Raw genomic sequence first — 18,433 nt, forward strand, 5'->3', positions numbered from 1 at the left:
TCAGATATAAGATGAAATGTCCAGGAGCAAGATGTCCCACCTGCATTTCACAAAGAAAAACAATGTCATAACTACATTTCGCTATAGATTTGGGACGAAAACACTGTTACCCTTGGCGACCACAGGGTCATATATGACCCGGAAAATTCTACACACTTTTCTGGAAAATTGACAGTAGTTTATTATATCAAAATATGCAATATACAATCTTTGGATATTCTATTTTGTGTTTCTAAAGAACTTTTTGCTGAAAAAAATATATTAATATAAAAAATTTTGAAAAAGAAAAGTCATTTCATAAAGTTCGAAATTCGTGATTTTTGATCTCAAATATTTTCTTTTCCTGAATATCCGGAGTCTTGAGAAAATTAGCCAAGAATCTTACATCCTTCTATTATGATGTCGTGCACAAACCGATAGATTTCAATTAATATAAATAGTCAAAAAAAATTGTTGTTTCCCCGGGTCATATATGACCCTAATGACGCGAAAGAGTTAATTGCCAAATGTTATGGAAATTCATGAAAAGTTATACATAAAATGGTCAAATATTATAGTTATGAGGCACGAGTACATCTGAAAAACGCTACTGGTAGACCCAGGGTTTCGACTCAGAAAGTCGATAACCGCATTCTAGGTATCTCTGATAGTAACCCCATGATGTTTGCTTCAAAAATTCAGAGTATTTTAATTTGACAGAGATAGCTATATCTGATTTCAGTTTGAAAGAGTAAGAGGTAAAATTTCAATCGATTGAATTTCACTCAATTGAAAAGGTGTGCCAGCGCCATAACTATTTTTAAGTTCTTTATGAAATATTAAGCTCTTTACGTATGAGATAAACATAAAACTTCTGAAATTTTATTTAATTTAAAGCGTGAAATACGCGTGGATTGTGAGTGCCACATTTCAATTTTTACAAGACCTTCAGTGTGGTCAATTTTGCAGATGTCAACACAAACAGTGTTTAGTTTTTTTTCGGTTTAAGTCACTTTAAAAGTAAAATTTAAACAAAATTTTTATAAAAGAGTGAAGTTTAGAACTTCTACTTAAAGGTAAATAATCAGGCTCGGTGAAATTTATTTGCGTAATAGCGACTTTTGTCTGTCCCGAAGTACCCAACTGTCCCGAAATATACCACTCTTACTTTTTTACATTTTTTGCTATTTTATATAAAAAATGATACATTTTTCGATAAGAATCTTATTCTGGATAGCATAAGGAACATAAATATTTGTATCAACAAAGAAAAAAAATTATTTGAAAAGTCGTTAAGCTGTTTGAAACTTAAAAGTGCTAAAAAGTGTCCCGAAATACCACACGTTACCCTACGTTTTCTAAATCCGAGAAATTTGATGCAGAAATGGATTAAAGTGCAGAATTTTCCCAAAGGTCAGTTCCCGATTGGATTTTTCGAATTTTTTTTAAAGTTGCAGTAAAAGATTTTATTGATTTTTCTACACGCTGAAATTCATAAAGATTTGATTAGAACTGTGTCATAAACCTCTACTTCTTAGCGTTACCCTGGTATTACACTTACTCATTTCCATTGAAATATAAATTAGATTTCAAGGAATGGTTTAATTCATCAAATATTTGATTTTTGGATTTCAGATGAACCAATTCCTAGAAATCTTCTCCACCGAAAAGTATGTTTTTAGGTATACAAAAATCAAGTCCCACAGGCTGAATTTTAAAATTTTCTTTTATGAAAATTTCAGAAAATATAGTTTAAATGTTGTACTTTTATTATGCCTAAGAGTTTAAATTAAATAATTTTTTTATTATGTTGAAAAAGACATTAGAGAAAAGTATGCTGTTTTTTGTGTCTATTTTGGCCTTTTAAACCCTTAAGGGAAATGAAGCATATATCGACCCTCAAGGTTGAATTGTTACCCTAAAAATATGATTTTTTGAAAATTATTCGTCACTTTTAACGAACTTTCTTTTGCAATAAGGCGTTCCATTTAGTAACTATGCAAGATATTTTGAAAAAGGTAATTAGTAAAGAACAACTGATTATTTTCAAAAAATCACTTTATTTTCAGGTGACGATCCAACCTTCATGGTTGATACATGCTTATCATGTACATGAATTCTACGCTTTTTCGTAGAAAAAAATATATCGGTCATGGGAAAAGTTCTAGTGCGATAAATTTCCTATAAGAATGTTCTAAAGGTTTTCTAGGAGCTCGTGAAGTAAATAAAATATCCGTTTTGTCGTGTTTTGCCCCACATGTCCCTATTTTTTGAACTTAGGTTGGAACTTATCTTTTATTTACTTGCTAAATAAAATTTATCTTTGTCCTAAATTCAGATTCTTAATTTTTATCACCGAAGAGTTTAGTAGTACGAATACTTAAAAGTTAAAAGATTAAATTAAAAAATGGACAAATAAAAAAACAGTTTTTTACAAATCTAATTTAAGAAAAATATTTTAGCCTTAATTGTCCTATTCTAATGAAAAGTGAACATGTCCCTTTTAGCCCTTTCCTGTTTTTAAGTGCTTCTTTATAGGGGAAAGTACTCTCCCTTCGAACATTCATGCCTTAGAATAATGTGAATTTCTTTTATTTTTACAAAGGGACTTACACATAATTTATCAATTAAATTATCAATAATTGATAAATAAGCTAACTAATATTTAATAGAAATGTGTAAATCTCTTAGGAAAAATAAAAGAAAATTCACAGTATTCGAAGGCATGAACGTTCGAAGGGAGAGTACTTTTCCCTAATTGACTTTTCTTTGTATTGGTTCCTGACACGACTGTTTGGAAATTTTAGAACACGACGAGGACATTAGAAAACAGTCGAGACAATAACCAGCATAAGAAAAGGTGATAATTTGAGAACGGTATTGTGCTAAAATAGTACCATAAATTCATATTCGTAAATGAATCAAAATTTGGCAGATTTAATTTTTTTTTGCTATACGAATAGTCCAAGCAACAAATTCAAGTTACACAATGTAACTTTTTTGATCTATAATTTTCACTTTGAGTAAATTAACTGCCACAAGATTGGCATAGAATATTAATTAGGTCACAGAAGAAGTTAGGAAAATACCTCAAAAATACTAATTAATTCGAGAGACACAGTTAAATCAGTTATCGAATTCAACATTCATTGCGAATGATTTGAATAATCGTGACTTTTTATATTTGCATTAATTATTCTGCAAATTTCACTTTTAAGAGTTTACTTAGGTGGAAATTCTATTCTTTTAATATAACGGAAGGAAATGATAAACTTTAATATATGATTAATAATATTATTTCCAATACCTTGTCAGTCACAAATTAATTATGCATTAATACTTTTCTAAACACAACTGAAAAGTTTTGAAAGTACAAAATAACCAAATGAAGAACTATAATGCGCAAAAACTTTGAAAGATGGTGAAAAAAAGATTATGCTCTTGTGGGTTTTTGCTCTCTTGCTTGTAAGGTTCAATTGCAGATTTTTAATATACTACTGCTCTGAGGTTAACTTTCACTTTCGTCATTCAAGTATACCTTTTGAGAAACACCACAAAAAATATTTCCATTCAACATTGCAAGAAAACGGTTACTTGCGAAAGGAAGAGAGATTTTCTCAATTTTCACGACTTTATAGGCAAAATTAATTTTTTTTGTGACGAAAAAATCTATGTGCGTCTTTAAATCTTTTGACTAACTGGTTTTCCATGAAATTGCCGTCAAGTTTATGTTTGTTAATACAACACAAAAACTCTTGCATAACATCACGCCAATTTCAGAGAGAGGCTCTTCGAAAGGTAATAATATTTAAATTGCTTGGAAAATGATCACTACACTGAGAGAAAAGTAATTTATTTTTCGCGTGGAACTCGGAAAAAATTCTTAATTATGATGATGAGATTCTTTTTGCAATGTTTTCTTATGAAATTGAATATTACTTATACTGAGTCAAACCGAATCTACATTAAACCTTAATATTTAGTGCCAAACAATAAGCACTATTCACATAAAGGGAAAGGCATTGAGGCTTCGCACATGCTCTGGCATCGAACACTTCATATTTTTTCTATATTCCTTTCATTCCTTTAATGAATCTGATTTTTTTTTAAGAAAATATGTGACTTGAGACTACTAAAATATATTTCCATAAGGTCAAATTCATTAAAAGAATATGGGAAAAATATGAAGGGTTCGAAGCCAGAGTCTGTGCGAAGCCTGAAAGCTTTTGCCTATTTAAATTTAGTCCATTTATGTATATATTTCTTTTTGTAAAGAGCGTGACAGCATCCAAAACCTTTGAAGCTTTAACCAATCAGAAAACGGGATTAGACTATAATATTTTATGGGACTAAATATTTTAGTCCCATTGCATTCTCTGATTGGCTAAAGGTTAAAGTGTTTTCTAACTTTAACCAATCAGAAAACGTGATAGAAGAGCCTAATACTCAACTTTTTCCAAATGAGATTCTCCTTATTAAAACTTATCAATATGAATTTTAATTTATTTTAAACGCAAAGAATCAAATAATAGAATTTCGACATAGATAATACATTAATAAAAATTTAGCACTGTGTTTTTTAAGTAAAAATTCTGTATTTTGTTAAAAATTCCCATTTAGAGCTGGTTCTGAATTAAGCTATTCTACGTAGGGCTAATCTATTTGATGAAATTCAATATTTAGTAACACGTGGAACATATGTAAATGAAAATGTAATTTTTACGTTATGGATTTATTTACGTAAAAATTACGTTTTTCTTACGGTATGTTAATAATTCGACAAAAAATATTGGAAAAGAAAAATTAAAGAATTTTTTTCAAGATTATACGTTTAAAAAAAAATAACTTAAAAATGTTTGGGGTAAGTGTGCCAAATTTCGGCATAGTTACATGCAAGCGCCAAAGTCTCAAGTTTGAAATGTAATATCTTTAATAGAAATTGATTTTTTTTCATTCCTTTTATTTAAGGAGCGTCGCTTAGAACCTTGTAGACAGTTTATCGTCTTTATTTACTTTAAAATCATTCTTAATACATTTCAAAATGAATAAAAATGTAAACATAGCGTTGGTGCCCTATTTCGGCCACCTTCATTCTTATAGTTCTTTGGGAATTCTTCAATAATGTCTTTTTCACGTCATCTCGTTTGTCGAAGCTACAATTTTAGTTATTCTTTTGCATTGTATAATCTCTGGATTATGTAAAAACTAAAAATTCATGGAAATTTGAGGAACAAAAAAGGTGGCCGGAATTGCAAGCTGGCCGGAATTTGGAACACTTACCCTAATATTTTTATTTCCGTACAGTTATTCTAAAGTTCATTAGGCTTAGAAAGCATTTGACATTTTGAATTGAAATAACTTAAATAAAGGAAACAAATTAATCTTTTAATGAATTTATATTATCAAATATCAATAAAAATGACCTCATTCAGCAATGTGAAAGATTTGAACCTTGATGTTTCTCGTACTTTTTTATCAGCAAAGAGCCTCAAAACATGATCCAATTAAATATTCCCCTCCCGTGTAATTTGGAACGTAGGTTATTTCAACGTTCTGGGTGTTCAAGAACTTTCTGGAGCTGCTATTATTCATTTTCCAACGAAAAATTGCCCATTTAACTTTACTTTATTAAATTTTCCAGAACTACTTTTTGTACAAAAAGATTCAACTGTTTAATAGAAATGCATTAACAAAGAGTACTTTTGGCCAGAGGTCTTCAATAAATCGTTAGAATATTTAAAAAATTTACCCTAATAAAAGAAATTAAAGTTTTATTCTCAAAAAGTAGCAAAATGTTTTCAAATTTCCCGCGTCGCAATATAGTATACGTTCAGGCGTATTTCAAAAATGAATTCATAAATTGACTCCCAAGCGTAGGCAAATTTGCATAATTGTATGTGCATAATTAAGTCAGGTGCATAATCCCGAAGGACTTAATGCCGGGACTGAGTGTATTTTAGATCAGGAAAATTTTATAAAGTCAAAATTCACATTTGTTTTTCGTCTTAAAAGTTTTGCATCTGTCTGTCATACTCTGTCGAACTCTTCTTCTTCTATTGAACATCATACCAAATAAATTTAATTTTGTCTAATTTTGAGTGAGAAAGAGTGGGATAGACTTATGCAAATCTTTTTAGAAAGAAAAAGACGCGAAATTTTAATTTCATGAAATTTTACCAATCTAAAAGATATGTGCCGGAGGCATAAGTTTTATTCATTTGGCTTATCTTGTCTAATTTCTCAATAAGCGAAATTTTTGGGAAAATGTTCTATCAGGATTGTATATTAATGGCAATTCACTGAGAAAAAAACGGGTGTGCGATTAACCTTTTTTCCTGAAAGGGGCCTCAGTGGATTAGTGGATAGAGCAGTGGCTCTGTGACTGTGAGGTCGAGGGTTCGAGACTAGGCAGCTGCAGATTTTTCAGCTGCTGTAATAGTCTCGAATTCGTCCAGTGAATGAATGGAAAAGTAATGCCAATACATTGACAATGAACCGCCTAAAAAGAGAGGTTGGTATAGGAAATAAGTTTCGACATGCAGAGTTCAGTCGAATACAAATACTCATTCACTGCCCAGATCCACAAACCAAGGTTGGTTTACCGTGATATAAAGCGGTACTGTGTGTATCAGAACGCACACAGAGCACTGTGATATGGAGCAGGCTTACTCGCCTTGGGGGTTAAGATAGAAAAGGAGAATGGGGAGTGCATAATGGGCCCAAATAAGTGGCCTGGGTGCAGCGGTTCCGCAAGGAATATAACCGACCCATAGACAAATCTTAAAATCTTAACCTTTTTTCCTCATAACTTTAACGCTTTTTGGGTGTAAAAATACATCAACATTTTTTAATGTTAATTTTACACCTTTTTAAGGGTAGAAGTAACATGAAAAAGGATAACTTTAACCCCTAATATCCCTAAAAAGCATAATATTTACACCGATTTCGGATCAAAAAATGTAGGGTAAAATAAACAATTCCGGAATGTAATTTTAACTTTTTCGGATTTCTCTCAGTGTTGATACATCGGATTTTGTAAAATTACTGCAATTAGCAGACTATTTTCCTCTATCTCGAAAGAAATGTGATTTTTGAATCATTTTCTAAAAGTCGATTTTGTGGAGATTCTCAAAATTGCTGGGGAAAATTTTGTCAGTCTTCGGATAATTTGTGACGTTTTACTCTCGCAAAAGTTAAAAATATCAAATAGACATATTTTTATAGGAAATTTATTCCTCTACAACTTTGTCGAAGATAATTTTTCTCCATCTTAACGAAAAATGTGCTTAAATTGAGCTAATCATTATTGATATTTTCTGCAAGCCAAATATTCCAAAAATAGGGCTCAAAATTTCATTATTTTTATTTTACATAATCCTTTCTCGAATCCCATGAAACTTTGTAAGTTTAAGAAGGTTCATGAAGGCTATCTACACTGAGATAAATTCGAAAAAGTTAAAATAACATTCCGGAAATGTTAATTTTACCCTGCAGTATCGATCCAAAATCGGTGTAAATTTTACCCTTTTCAGGTGTATTAGGGGTTAAAATTACCGTTTTTCATGTTATTTTTACCCTTAAAAATGTGTAAAATTAACATTAAAAAATGTTGATATATTTTTACACCTTTTACACCTAAAATGTGTTAAAGTTATGAGGAAAAAAAGTTAATCGCACCCTCTTTTTTTCTCAGTGTATAATAGAAATTTTAAGCCTCAGTCTCTTTTATTTTAGAAAATAGTGAATATTAAAATTTTTGTTTTGACAAATTTTACCCCAGTCTCTCCTATTTGTTGTTGAGAAATGCAAGGCCTTTGAGAACTGGACTAAATCTCTAGTCTGAAGACCGCTTAAGGCGTCATATCGAACTCTTGAGTTCAAGTTTTCCACGAAGTATTTTTTTTTTATTTGTGTTCTTTTCTATAGATTATTCCTCTAAATATTTATTAATTAGTAGAGGAATTATCATGGAAATTGTTAAAATTAATTCCACAATCAAATTTGATATGTTGGTGAACAATCGACATTGAAAAAAACTGCAAAATGTGCAATATTCGTGACCTAAATATTCATCGCGGAATTATACATTCGCTTTTTGGCATTTAACATTTACTTCTCTAAAGTCTTGGAGAGGTTTTTACTCACGCTCATGATTTACTTTATACAAGTAGATCTGTTTGGTCAACAAAGTAATTTCGACTTAATTAACTTTAGAATTAAATTTACAATTCACTTTTCATAGTTCTTTTTACTATGGACCATTTCAGACTTTGTATAAAACATTTAAAATGCATTTTTAGTTAACAATACGAAACTTTCGAAACTTTAAATAAATTAATACAAAAAAATACAAATATCACAAACTTTTTTGAAACAAAATAAAGTATTTAATAGGATAGGGAAATGAAATTAAGTTAATCTACAAACTTATTGAAGCACTCAAAACACAATTGAAAGTAAGTTAATGAGATGATAAGGGCACAAAACCCAATCCCATTGGAGTTATTGACCCTCACTAATGCTTATCACTTAAATGAAACAGAGATTTTCCATTAAAATTTTCTCTCAGTGTCAATGATTGTGTGATTCTTTGTTGACTCTTTGGCTGAGGAAGTGCAGAATCATCGGAAAATGTTCTTTTGCACTTATTAATTGAAAAAAAAATCAAAGCTATAATGTGTGGCAATTCTAAAGTTTTTTTCTGTTCTTTTGATTTCTTTTACCCACTTTTCTTTTTTTTCCCCACTCGGTGATCGCGCGCTTTTCGATTGTGGAATCGCCAGTGATGAATATGTATGATATATACGCCATTTCCACTCTGTTCACCACAGCAATGGCCACAAAATTCCCTTGTGTTGGTTCACGTGAAGAATGACAGAATGAGAAGTTTTTTCTGGGTTTATGGGTACTCACTTCATATCCCGGGGAGCTGTTAATGCTGCAATGTAGAACCATCTCCAGAGTCCACTGGCAGCAAATGCCACCAGAATGGCCACAAGGAGTGCCTGAAGTCCCCAGATCCAGCCCATGAAGTACCACAAGAGCGTCACGATCGCTACAAGACACACAAATCCAACCGCTATGATCGCGACGCGGCAGTAGACTGCGTGTTGTTTTCCCACTTCGTCCGCAGTTGAGCCCCTCCTGGCTACACGATGCTGATCGGCACCATTGGCTGGTGGGGGCATCCCCTGACCCTTCTCCACATCCTCCAAGTTGGGCTGCCGGTGAGAACGCCAAGAGAAATCGTTAGTGAGTCGAACATGCACACGGGTCACGTACAGTGCCCGTCAAATGCCAAGGGTAGCACAACGCAAAGGAACAAGACGGTTCCGAAAGAAGAAGTGCCGAAAGAGCATTCTCAAGGGTCACGGGATTTATAGGAAATTTCTGTTGTCCCTCCAGAAAACGTGGAAGATACAGTTAAATACTAATATTTAATCGCGAGGCAAATAAAATGCTCGATTGTGTGACTGCAATTTATCGGAAGAATTGTATTTACTGGAGAAAGATACACACACAGAGCGCAGAGCTATTTGGCGCAAAATCCACCACGCGGGCTCCATTGCGGGGAGCTTTTTGACTGTGCCATCTTCTGAGGAGAAGCTGAATGTGTTCTTTGAATGCTTTCTGCAATACTCCCCACATTGAGTTAACCCATTGTCGTGCAATCGTACTTATAAAATTTTGTAAGTGAAAATATTACATATTACACATTTATTTTTAAGAAATATTATTTTTTTTTATTTTAAGAGATATTAGTGAAGATCGGATGTTCGTATCTCTTAACGTTTCTAGATGCGTATCAAGTTTATGACAGAAAAAAAGAATATTTAAAAAGATTGGTCGTTTACGGGTACATAACTGATTCATTACCGATTGCGACCATTGCAATCGTATTGGAAATTTCAAGACCTTTCCAAAAAATTCAAACTTATCCAAATCGGTTGAAAAATAAGCCCTCTAAGGTAATAAAAACTTTTCCTTCAGAAAATCAAGATGGTAATTTTTTTAGGTCATAGATATCTTCGCCTACGAAATGTTCGTCGAAATCTACGAAATATTCGCTGGGATTACCTTCAAAATATATCCTAAAAATAAAAGAAATCGTAGGAGCCGTTTTGGATATAAACAAAAAAAAACATGATTTTGGACGGGATGGGGAGAAAAAGAAAAAACGTCTAGAGATATCGTTTTATTATTGGGGGTCACAGAAGACCAGCCGTTGATATCTCTTACCATTCAACCCTTTAAGGACGATTGGAACACCGGTGTCCCATAAAGAAAATAATTTTTCATGACTACCTAAAGTTATTTTTTTCTTATGTCTGTACATAATTGTAAAGTAGAAGGTTGAAGGAATCTGGAATATTTTTTGCAAGTCTCTAGCTATTTCCTATGTAGTAAATATTTAAACTCAAAAGTGGCGAATTTTTAAAATCTCAAATTCATAATTGATTTTATTTATTTTCTATATTTTTTATACTTCCAATTTATTTTAAGCAAAACCCTTTTGGCAATAAAAACTACAATGCTCATACGTAATATTTTTCATTAAAGTGAAAAATAATTTTCATTGGTATTGTCAGAAAAATTACTTAAATTTTTGGGCTATTTTTGTCCCTATCGTTCATAGAAGCACAAAATACACTGAATCAGACTTTGTTGGTCTTTTCAAGGATAGATATAAGACTTATCATTGATTATGTATCTCAGTTTAATTTTTATTGTTGATTTTCAGTCCGTAAAAAGTGTCTCGTCGTTAAAGGGTTAAGCTCTAGAACTCTTTGAGTTTCAGCAGTAAAAGGTGGCTTTTTACGCCAATTTTGTATTATATCCCTGTAGTATTTGGTTTTTGGTTCATTTTTAATTTATCAACTAATTTTATGCACAAAACGAAAGCTAATTCAATTCTCTATACATTCGTATTAGCACATTAGCATAATCTTAAATAGTACAATTCTTACTATGAAGTTCTAAACTTAAAATTAAAATAAAAAGTCAAAAGTAAACTCTTAAGCATATAAAATCCACCTGTTGGAACCGGATTTTTGAAGACCCTCTTGAAAAGAAAAACAATTCTTAAAGTTAGTCATAGTAGATTCATCAGAAGTCAAAAACCAAAATATTTCATGGAAGCAGATGAGTTAAATTTGTGTTTAAACGAAGGATCTTTGAAAAAAATTGGATTATACGGACAATTTTTCTTAAAAAATATTTATTTTCATTATGTTTTACATCAAGTTTCGTTTTGTAAAATAATGTGGTAACAAGGAAAAAAGAATCCTTCGGTCATGTACTGAATTATTCTACTTAGAAGAAGTGTGCAAAATTTAAATTAAATTGTTGGACTGTAATTTTTATACATCTTGATTACCGATTAAAAGGGACAGATAATCCTAACCGGCTTATGTAGGTGAGATTCTTAACGTAAGCTAACTCGGAGTGCATGCAAATTCGATTTGATGCTGAAGTAGGGAGACGCCATTCAGTTATCTTGAATAAAATTCGTGAAATTATACAAATTTTGTATTTAAACCAAAATATCAAGGATTTGGATGAACTGACAGAAAAGTGTTATATGGGTGAAATGTAGACCAGAATGTTCTCTATAATTTTTCCATAGAACATGATCTCATCGATTACTCAGAAGCCAAGATAAGCGAGGTTTTTTGTTTCTTAACTCGTTTTTTATCCATCAGAGTGCCCCAAGTAGTCATTTGTTGAACTTCAACTATATCAAATAATTGTTGTATTCTGTGGGATTTTCCATTTAAAACCCTATTTTGAGTGTCTTGGTGGAGTAGAGGCAGTCAAATTGGCATCTGAGTGATTTCAAAGCGTTATTATGGGAAAAATCAATTTTTTCACACTTAAACGGCAAAATCGGAGTGATAGCGTAGTCTGACCGGAAAATGATGTATGGACGAAATGTAGAGACAAATGTGGTCTACAATTATGTCGAAGCAATCATCAAAATCGGTTCAGCGACAGTCGAGATAATTGAGGTTATGTGATATTGAAATTCGTTTTTTGACTGTGGCGCCCCTGGTGTTGGTCCCACGAAGTTCAAATGTTCTAGAAAGTTGTAGTATTTGGTGAGATCTTTCGTTTAAGCCCTCATTCATCAAAATCGGTCACATAGAACCGGAGATATGATTTTTTAAATTTTGTGAACTTTGACCCCTCATATCTCCGGTTCTATTGAAACCACAGCGCGCATACGCACCATTTTGAAAACGTCCTAGACTGGACTACAACATACTAAAATTTCATTAACTTGCACAATGCCGTTTTTGAGAAAAGTGACTTTGAATTTCGATGAATTTTGACGCTATCACAGCGCCACCTGTAGTGACTTTTTGAACTTCCATCTGAAAGTGCTCATCGAGACGAAACCAAAAAGGTAAAATTTAGGTCGATATGTTAATTAGAACCGGAGATAGAGGCCGGTCAATGTTCGAACTTTGACCCCTTATAGCTCGGGTCAGGGGTTATGGATCGACTTAAGGTTTTTTTTGTTTCATAGATATAATCAACGGCTACAACATACTAAAATTTCAGCCCGATTGCATAAGGAATTTTTGAGTTATTTAACTTTTAAGATTTAAAAATTTTCTTTTTAATAATAGCGCCCCTAGCGGTGGTTTTATGAACTTGAGATGTTAGAAGAGGAAGTGGCATTTCACGAGAGCTTTCCAAAAAGCCCTCATTTTTTAAATTCTGACAATTAGAACCGGAGTTATGGCCATTTTAAGAAAATTTTTTTGGACCCTTATAGCTCGGGTCAGGGGGGTCGGGGGACCTTAAGTTTGGTATTGATGGAAAGCTCTAAGGCCCAGCTATAACATACTAAAATTTGAGCCCGCTCGATGCCATAGGGCCGGAGCTATTGAGAAAACAAAAAAAGGGGGGTCTTCAAAATGGCGGAAGGAGGGGTGGGGGGTGGGGGTCAATGCACCATGTTGCAATTTTCATACGATATTTAACCTTTGCCGAAAACCGCAAGTCGATATCTTTTTTAGTTTAGGAGCTATTAAGCTCCAAAGAGCGGCCGGCCGGCCGGCCGGCCGGGAACGTAACTTAGCCCCCCATATATTCGTGATCAGGAAGTGGCGAAACACATTTTGGCCAAGTTTGAGCGCGATCGGAGGACATGAAATTTTGTTAGGATTATAGTAGGTGAGATTGTTAAGAATCTCACCTAATAAAAAGAGTTTCGAGAAAAAGGCGATTTAAATTGATGATTCAAACTAACCACATAAGGACAGGAATTTCTAAAGCCGCTATCTCTTTTAGAATTTTATTCCGTAATTTGAAGTTTGAGGAAATATTCTTAATAGGCTGTAACTATCATACAAAAAAGTAAAAACAAATCTCTTGAAAATGAACGATCCATGTAGCCCCTTAAAATGCATGATACGTGACGATTAACTCTATTCACGAATGTCTATAATCTAGTCCCTACTAAATTCTTAATAGCAGTGGAATTAACTTTAAGCAGTCTATGCGAGAAAGAACTGCATTCATTTTCAAGCACTATCATTTAATTTGTGTAAATTTGTTTTTAAGAGCACATGCTCGAAAGCATAAATATAAATAAATTATGAAAATATTTAAAATTATCCAAACAAAAATATATATTTATTCTCATTAAATAATTTAAAATCATCACGTTTTCAATTAGTTAGGCTTTCAGTTAGAATGCTTTCAAATAGGTGTAATTAGATAACGCAATACTACTAAAACAATTTATAAAATTAAATATTAAATTAATAATAATTAATACAATGCATAATGAAATTGAGATTGAAATCTATGAGCACTTTCATGTTCCTTGATGTCTCCTATATTCGTCAGGACGGGGTTTCTCCCTCCAACTCCTCCAGACTCAAGAGTCCTACTACAATCAGGTAAGACCGTTTCAAGACGGTCATTACAAAAATCACATATACTACGATTAAAAAGTTTTTATTCATTTAACATTGCTTAAGTGCATTTAGTTACGGTTTTACTGACATTTCTTCTGAAGGTTTTAAGTAAATAAACGAAGTAAATATAAATTTAAATGCTGAAAAAGTGTGATTTCGATGCATACCTTGACACGTGCTAACTGTTAGAGGGTTAACAAAAAAATAATGTTATGGCCAGGTCCAAGTATTAATAGTTAATTTAATTGTTTACAGTCAAAAATCAGTAAAACTATGAACACGAACTCGTAAACTTAAATTTTTGTTCAAAACAAATTTTAAAAGTGACATGACAAATTCCAGAATTAAACATTTCAAATGTTATTAAATTTAATTATAATTTTTTTTTCTAGTCGGCCATCCCAAGTGGCAATTTGGAGTAAGATTACCGTTGAATGGGTTGGATGTATGTATTCTGGATTCCAAAAATGGGTCCTATGACGGTCGTCAGAGAGTCGAATGACGGAAAGTGGGGAATAATATGACGGTAATTACGGAAGTCATTTGGCGTCATAATAACTCTGAGATTACCCGCCCATGACTAAAATATGACGCCGACTTCCAGTTACTTCCAGTGTCCCTATAAAAAATCTTCCCCTCACTGGGTTATCTGAGGGGAAATTTCACTTATCAATTGGCAAATAGAATTACTCAATGCTGTGAATCCGCAAAGTAGTTGATATTTTCGCGTGTTTTCTCAATAATATTACATTGTGCATTGGGAGCAAAAGCTCCTCCGGTAGAAAAGTGTATTGTGATTCATAAAAAGACAGTTCCGACAAAAATTAAACAAAAATTAGACAGTGTTTTGCATTATAAATACATGGACATTTTTTTTGGAAAATGAAATTTTGTGGTTCAGGAGTTTGCTCCAGTTTCTGGAGTGTTCTGTGATAAAAATTTTGTGTCGAAAAGATCTATTTAGTGAAAATTTAAAAAGATTTTTTTTGTATTGTTACCATACAGTGGGAAAATTTTCGACATGTCGGATGGCTCATTCAGCAATAGTCGAACGGCAAAAATCTTTGTAAATGTGAATAGTGAATTAGGGAAAATTAGAGAAATTTACAAAGAACGTGGTAGAAAACGATCGAAAATGTGAAGAATTGTTGAGAAAATAGTGTCTCCGATGTTAGTACAATACAAAGTTGTGAAGTGCACTGGAAGTCTTTATTCAAAGTGCATACGTCGATTTCGTACCTATGCGGTAGAGAAGGACGCCAAATGCATTGTTTTTAGTGCGTCATTTTTTGTACGGAAAAATACCGTCAATTGAAGTCGCTTTTGTTACTGCATGGTAGAGTAAATTTTAGAACCGTAAAACAACGATAATATTACTAATTCAATCTTGAGTAATGCTGTGACCAAAATACGACGCGAATACGACTATTTTTTAAGATTCCAATTAGGAGTAATTGTTTTGACCATTTCTTGTACACCAAAAATCAGTCATTTTTGAGTCAGAGTAATCTTTTGCGGATTGGGCCAGACATGAGCTAAGCAAAAAGCTGAAGCAAATTTGGTGTTGCAATAGTCGGCATCCCCCGAATTTCGCGGGAAAATATATGTATTATAAACTATTTTGCACATATTATTGGTTTACTAATTCTATGATGCCATTTACATCGTCGCATTGGATTGAGATTGAATTGTCCCAAAATCGGATTTTCGGACAATTCAGTTTGAATCTAACGCGACAGTCTAAATGACTTCAGTGAAACCGTTTACAGTGCGGCCTTAGATTGAGACTCAATGATCCGAAATCCGATTTTAGAACAATTCAAATCCAATCTAATGCGGCGGTGTAAATAGCCTCTATGCTTTGCGAACTCATCAAAGTGATTTTGGTTTCCATAAAAGACCCAGAAATTGTCTTGGTATTTTCATTGAATTAGTACACTGAGAGAAATCCGAAAAAGTTAAAATAACATTCCCGAAATGCTAATTTTACCCTGCAGTATCGATCCAAAATCGGTGTAAATTTTACCCTTTTCAGGTGTATTAGGGGTTAAAATTACCGTTTTTCATGTTAATTTTACTCTTAAAAAGGTGTAAAATTAACATTAAAAAATGTTGATATATTTTTACACCTAAAAAGCATTAAAGTTGTGAGGGAAAAAGGTGAATCGCATCTCCGTTTTTTTCTCAGTGTAATAAATCAATCTAGCTGCAAGCATATGTTTATGAAGAAAAAAGTAATAAATTATCAGGAATGTAGAGAAGTACAAAATTAATGTTTATGTGTAAAATACGTAAAATATTATTCAACATGGCTTTAAAGAGTTAAAGTAACATAATGAGTGGTTGATATACAAGTTGTGTTCAAATTACAGGTGTTTTGCTTATATTTTCAATACAGATTTTTTGTTGTATACTTTTTGATTGATTTATTCCTTTAATTAATAATCAGGTAAATCTAACCTTTTTATCCATTAGTAAGAATTTTTCTTAGAATCTAAATATTTCTATTTATCGCACTACTCACAATTGTTGTTTAAGATATGTCATCAAACTTTTAGCTAACAACATGTATGTTCAGGTAATTGCTTATTAAGTGCAAATTATCACATACTTGCAAATTTTCCATAATATAGCCACCGATAAAATTTATTGAGCGTGACTAAGTTTTAAATCATGTTTTTTCATTTCTAAATATGTATCTTTACAGTGTGATTTTTAGATGAAGAAAACTTATTTACTATGTTCAACAAAATGACAATTAAGATTTACAAATAACTCTAGAAAGTACTACAAATTTGCACCTTGGTGCTTTTTCTTGCAACTCAATTGTGCAAGTGCGAGATTATCACTATAATTTATTGGCAATTGTGTTTGAAATTACATGCCGAAAATATATGTTTTTATTTAGTGTAACGCAAGAATCTTCATGCTAAATTAGCCATTTGTGACGGCACGGCGTCTGTTCTCTCACTTTTGCTTAAAAAAAATAGCTATGTACAGAAAAGACCTCACCTTGAGCGGTACTTAGAAGGTAACTTCTGTGATTAATTTTAATCATTGGTAATATCGGTGTAGCTTTTTTTTTTAAAAAACTGCTTCCCATCGTTGGCTGTTAATCACGGAAATGTTTGAGCTTATGAGTTTTTAAAAATTTATGATACCTAAATAAGTTTCATTTTGTATAGACGATCTTGCAAAGATTGCATTCATCATTTGAATATGCTTAGTATTAGTTTTTCTTGGAGTTTTGAGGATCACCCGGCGTCTCCACTTGATGTAGACGTTCGATGATTAATTGAATAGTGCAGCGTCACGGACATTTTTCAATCACCTCAAGCATCTACTAAGTAATTGCTGAGTAAGCTTATACACAAAAAAAATATATATTAAAAAATTTCCCCACTCATAACCATCGTAAGAAATAAAGATCATATGCAGAGAAAAAAACCAAGCGAAATTGTTGCTCTATTGTCTCAATAAAAAAAGTCTTTTTGTGCACCATCCGCACTTTTATATTGGACTGACACAGATAGAGCAATCAAATAGTGAAAGTTTGAAATTATGATGGATTGTATATGAAGGGAAAATGCTGTAGCAAAAAGCAATTGCTTAGCAATAAGACAAAAGATCTTTTATAGCTTTTTAATGTGCAATCTTGAGATTGTCCAACAAAACAACAATGTGTGACATATTTTATGATAATATGCCTATTTTTTTGAGAAAGTTCCTCTTTACTATTCAATTCTCAAGCATATTCTTTTGCAAAATTGCTCATTAAGATGCTCAAGTTCACTTTAAGATATAAAAATGAAATTATTTGCATTTTGGTGAAATTTTAATTGTGTTTAGATGTGTTAACCGAAGTTCTTTGAGAGGCAGAAATTGCATTATCAGCAGTTTAAATTTTCCAAGATTTTTCGAAGAAGATATCTTCTCGTGCCAAATTGGGTATATCTATAATATTTTGGAAGACTACATTATAATGGATTACCTACACATAAACTATTATGATTTATGATACGATACTGAAGAAAAATGCCAATGTTAAACTACTATTCATAAAGTTCTTCCATCACTTTATAGTTCACAATAAATGTGCTTTTGTGGAATAAAAATAGCCTAAAATAATTTTTCATAACGTTTCAAGGATTTTTGTGTTCTTTTAATTAAATCATTGATCTTAATGTTCGAATTTCATGTTCCACCAACTCCAAGGGCTATAAGAACTTCCCGTCTATAGTTATTTCCCCGATCTAATTCGATATTTTACGCAAGGAACAAAATTCTGGATATATTCTGAAGAATCAATCAAAATATAAGGTTAATAAAGTTGTTTTTTCACCTTACACTGAGAGAAATCCGAAAAAGTTAAAATAATATTTCGAAAATACTAATTTTACCCTGCAGGATTGATCCGAAATCGGTGTAAGTATTACCCTTTTTAGGTGTATTACGGGTTAAAGTTACCCTTCTTTCATGTTGATTTTACCCTTAAAAGGTGTAAAATTAACTTTAAAAAATTT

At 32.3% G+C, this 18,433-nt stretch overlaps 1 protein-coding gene across 1 annotated transcript in view; it reads right to left on the reverse strand.

The window, feature by feature from the left end:
* LOC129803097 (long-chain fatty acid transport protein 4-like) overlaps positions 1-18,433 on the reverse strand; it is a 36,065-nt gene that overhangs the window by 9,281 nt on the left and 8,351 nt on the right. Inside the window, exon 2 of the mRNA XM_055849437.1 lies at positions 8,893-9,200. Within this exon, the coding sequence (XP_055705412.1) occupies positions 8,893-9,200 (308 nt within the window). The remainder of the gene's footprint in view (positions 1-8,892; positions 9,201-18,433) is intronic.

The sequence above is a fragment of the Phlebotomus papatasi genome, chromosome 2 (genome assembly GCF_024763615.1).
Source record: "Phlebotomus papatasi isolate M1 chromosome 2, Ppap_2.1, whole genome shotgun sequence".
In the NCBI taxonomy this organism is placed as follows: Eukaryota; Metazoa; Arthropoda; class Insecta; order Diptera; family Psychodidae; genus Phlebotomus; species Phlebotomus papatasi.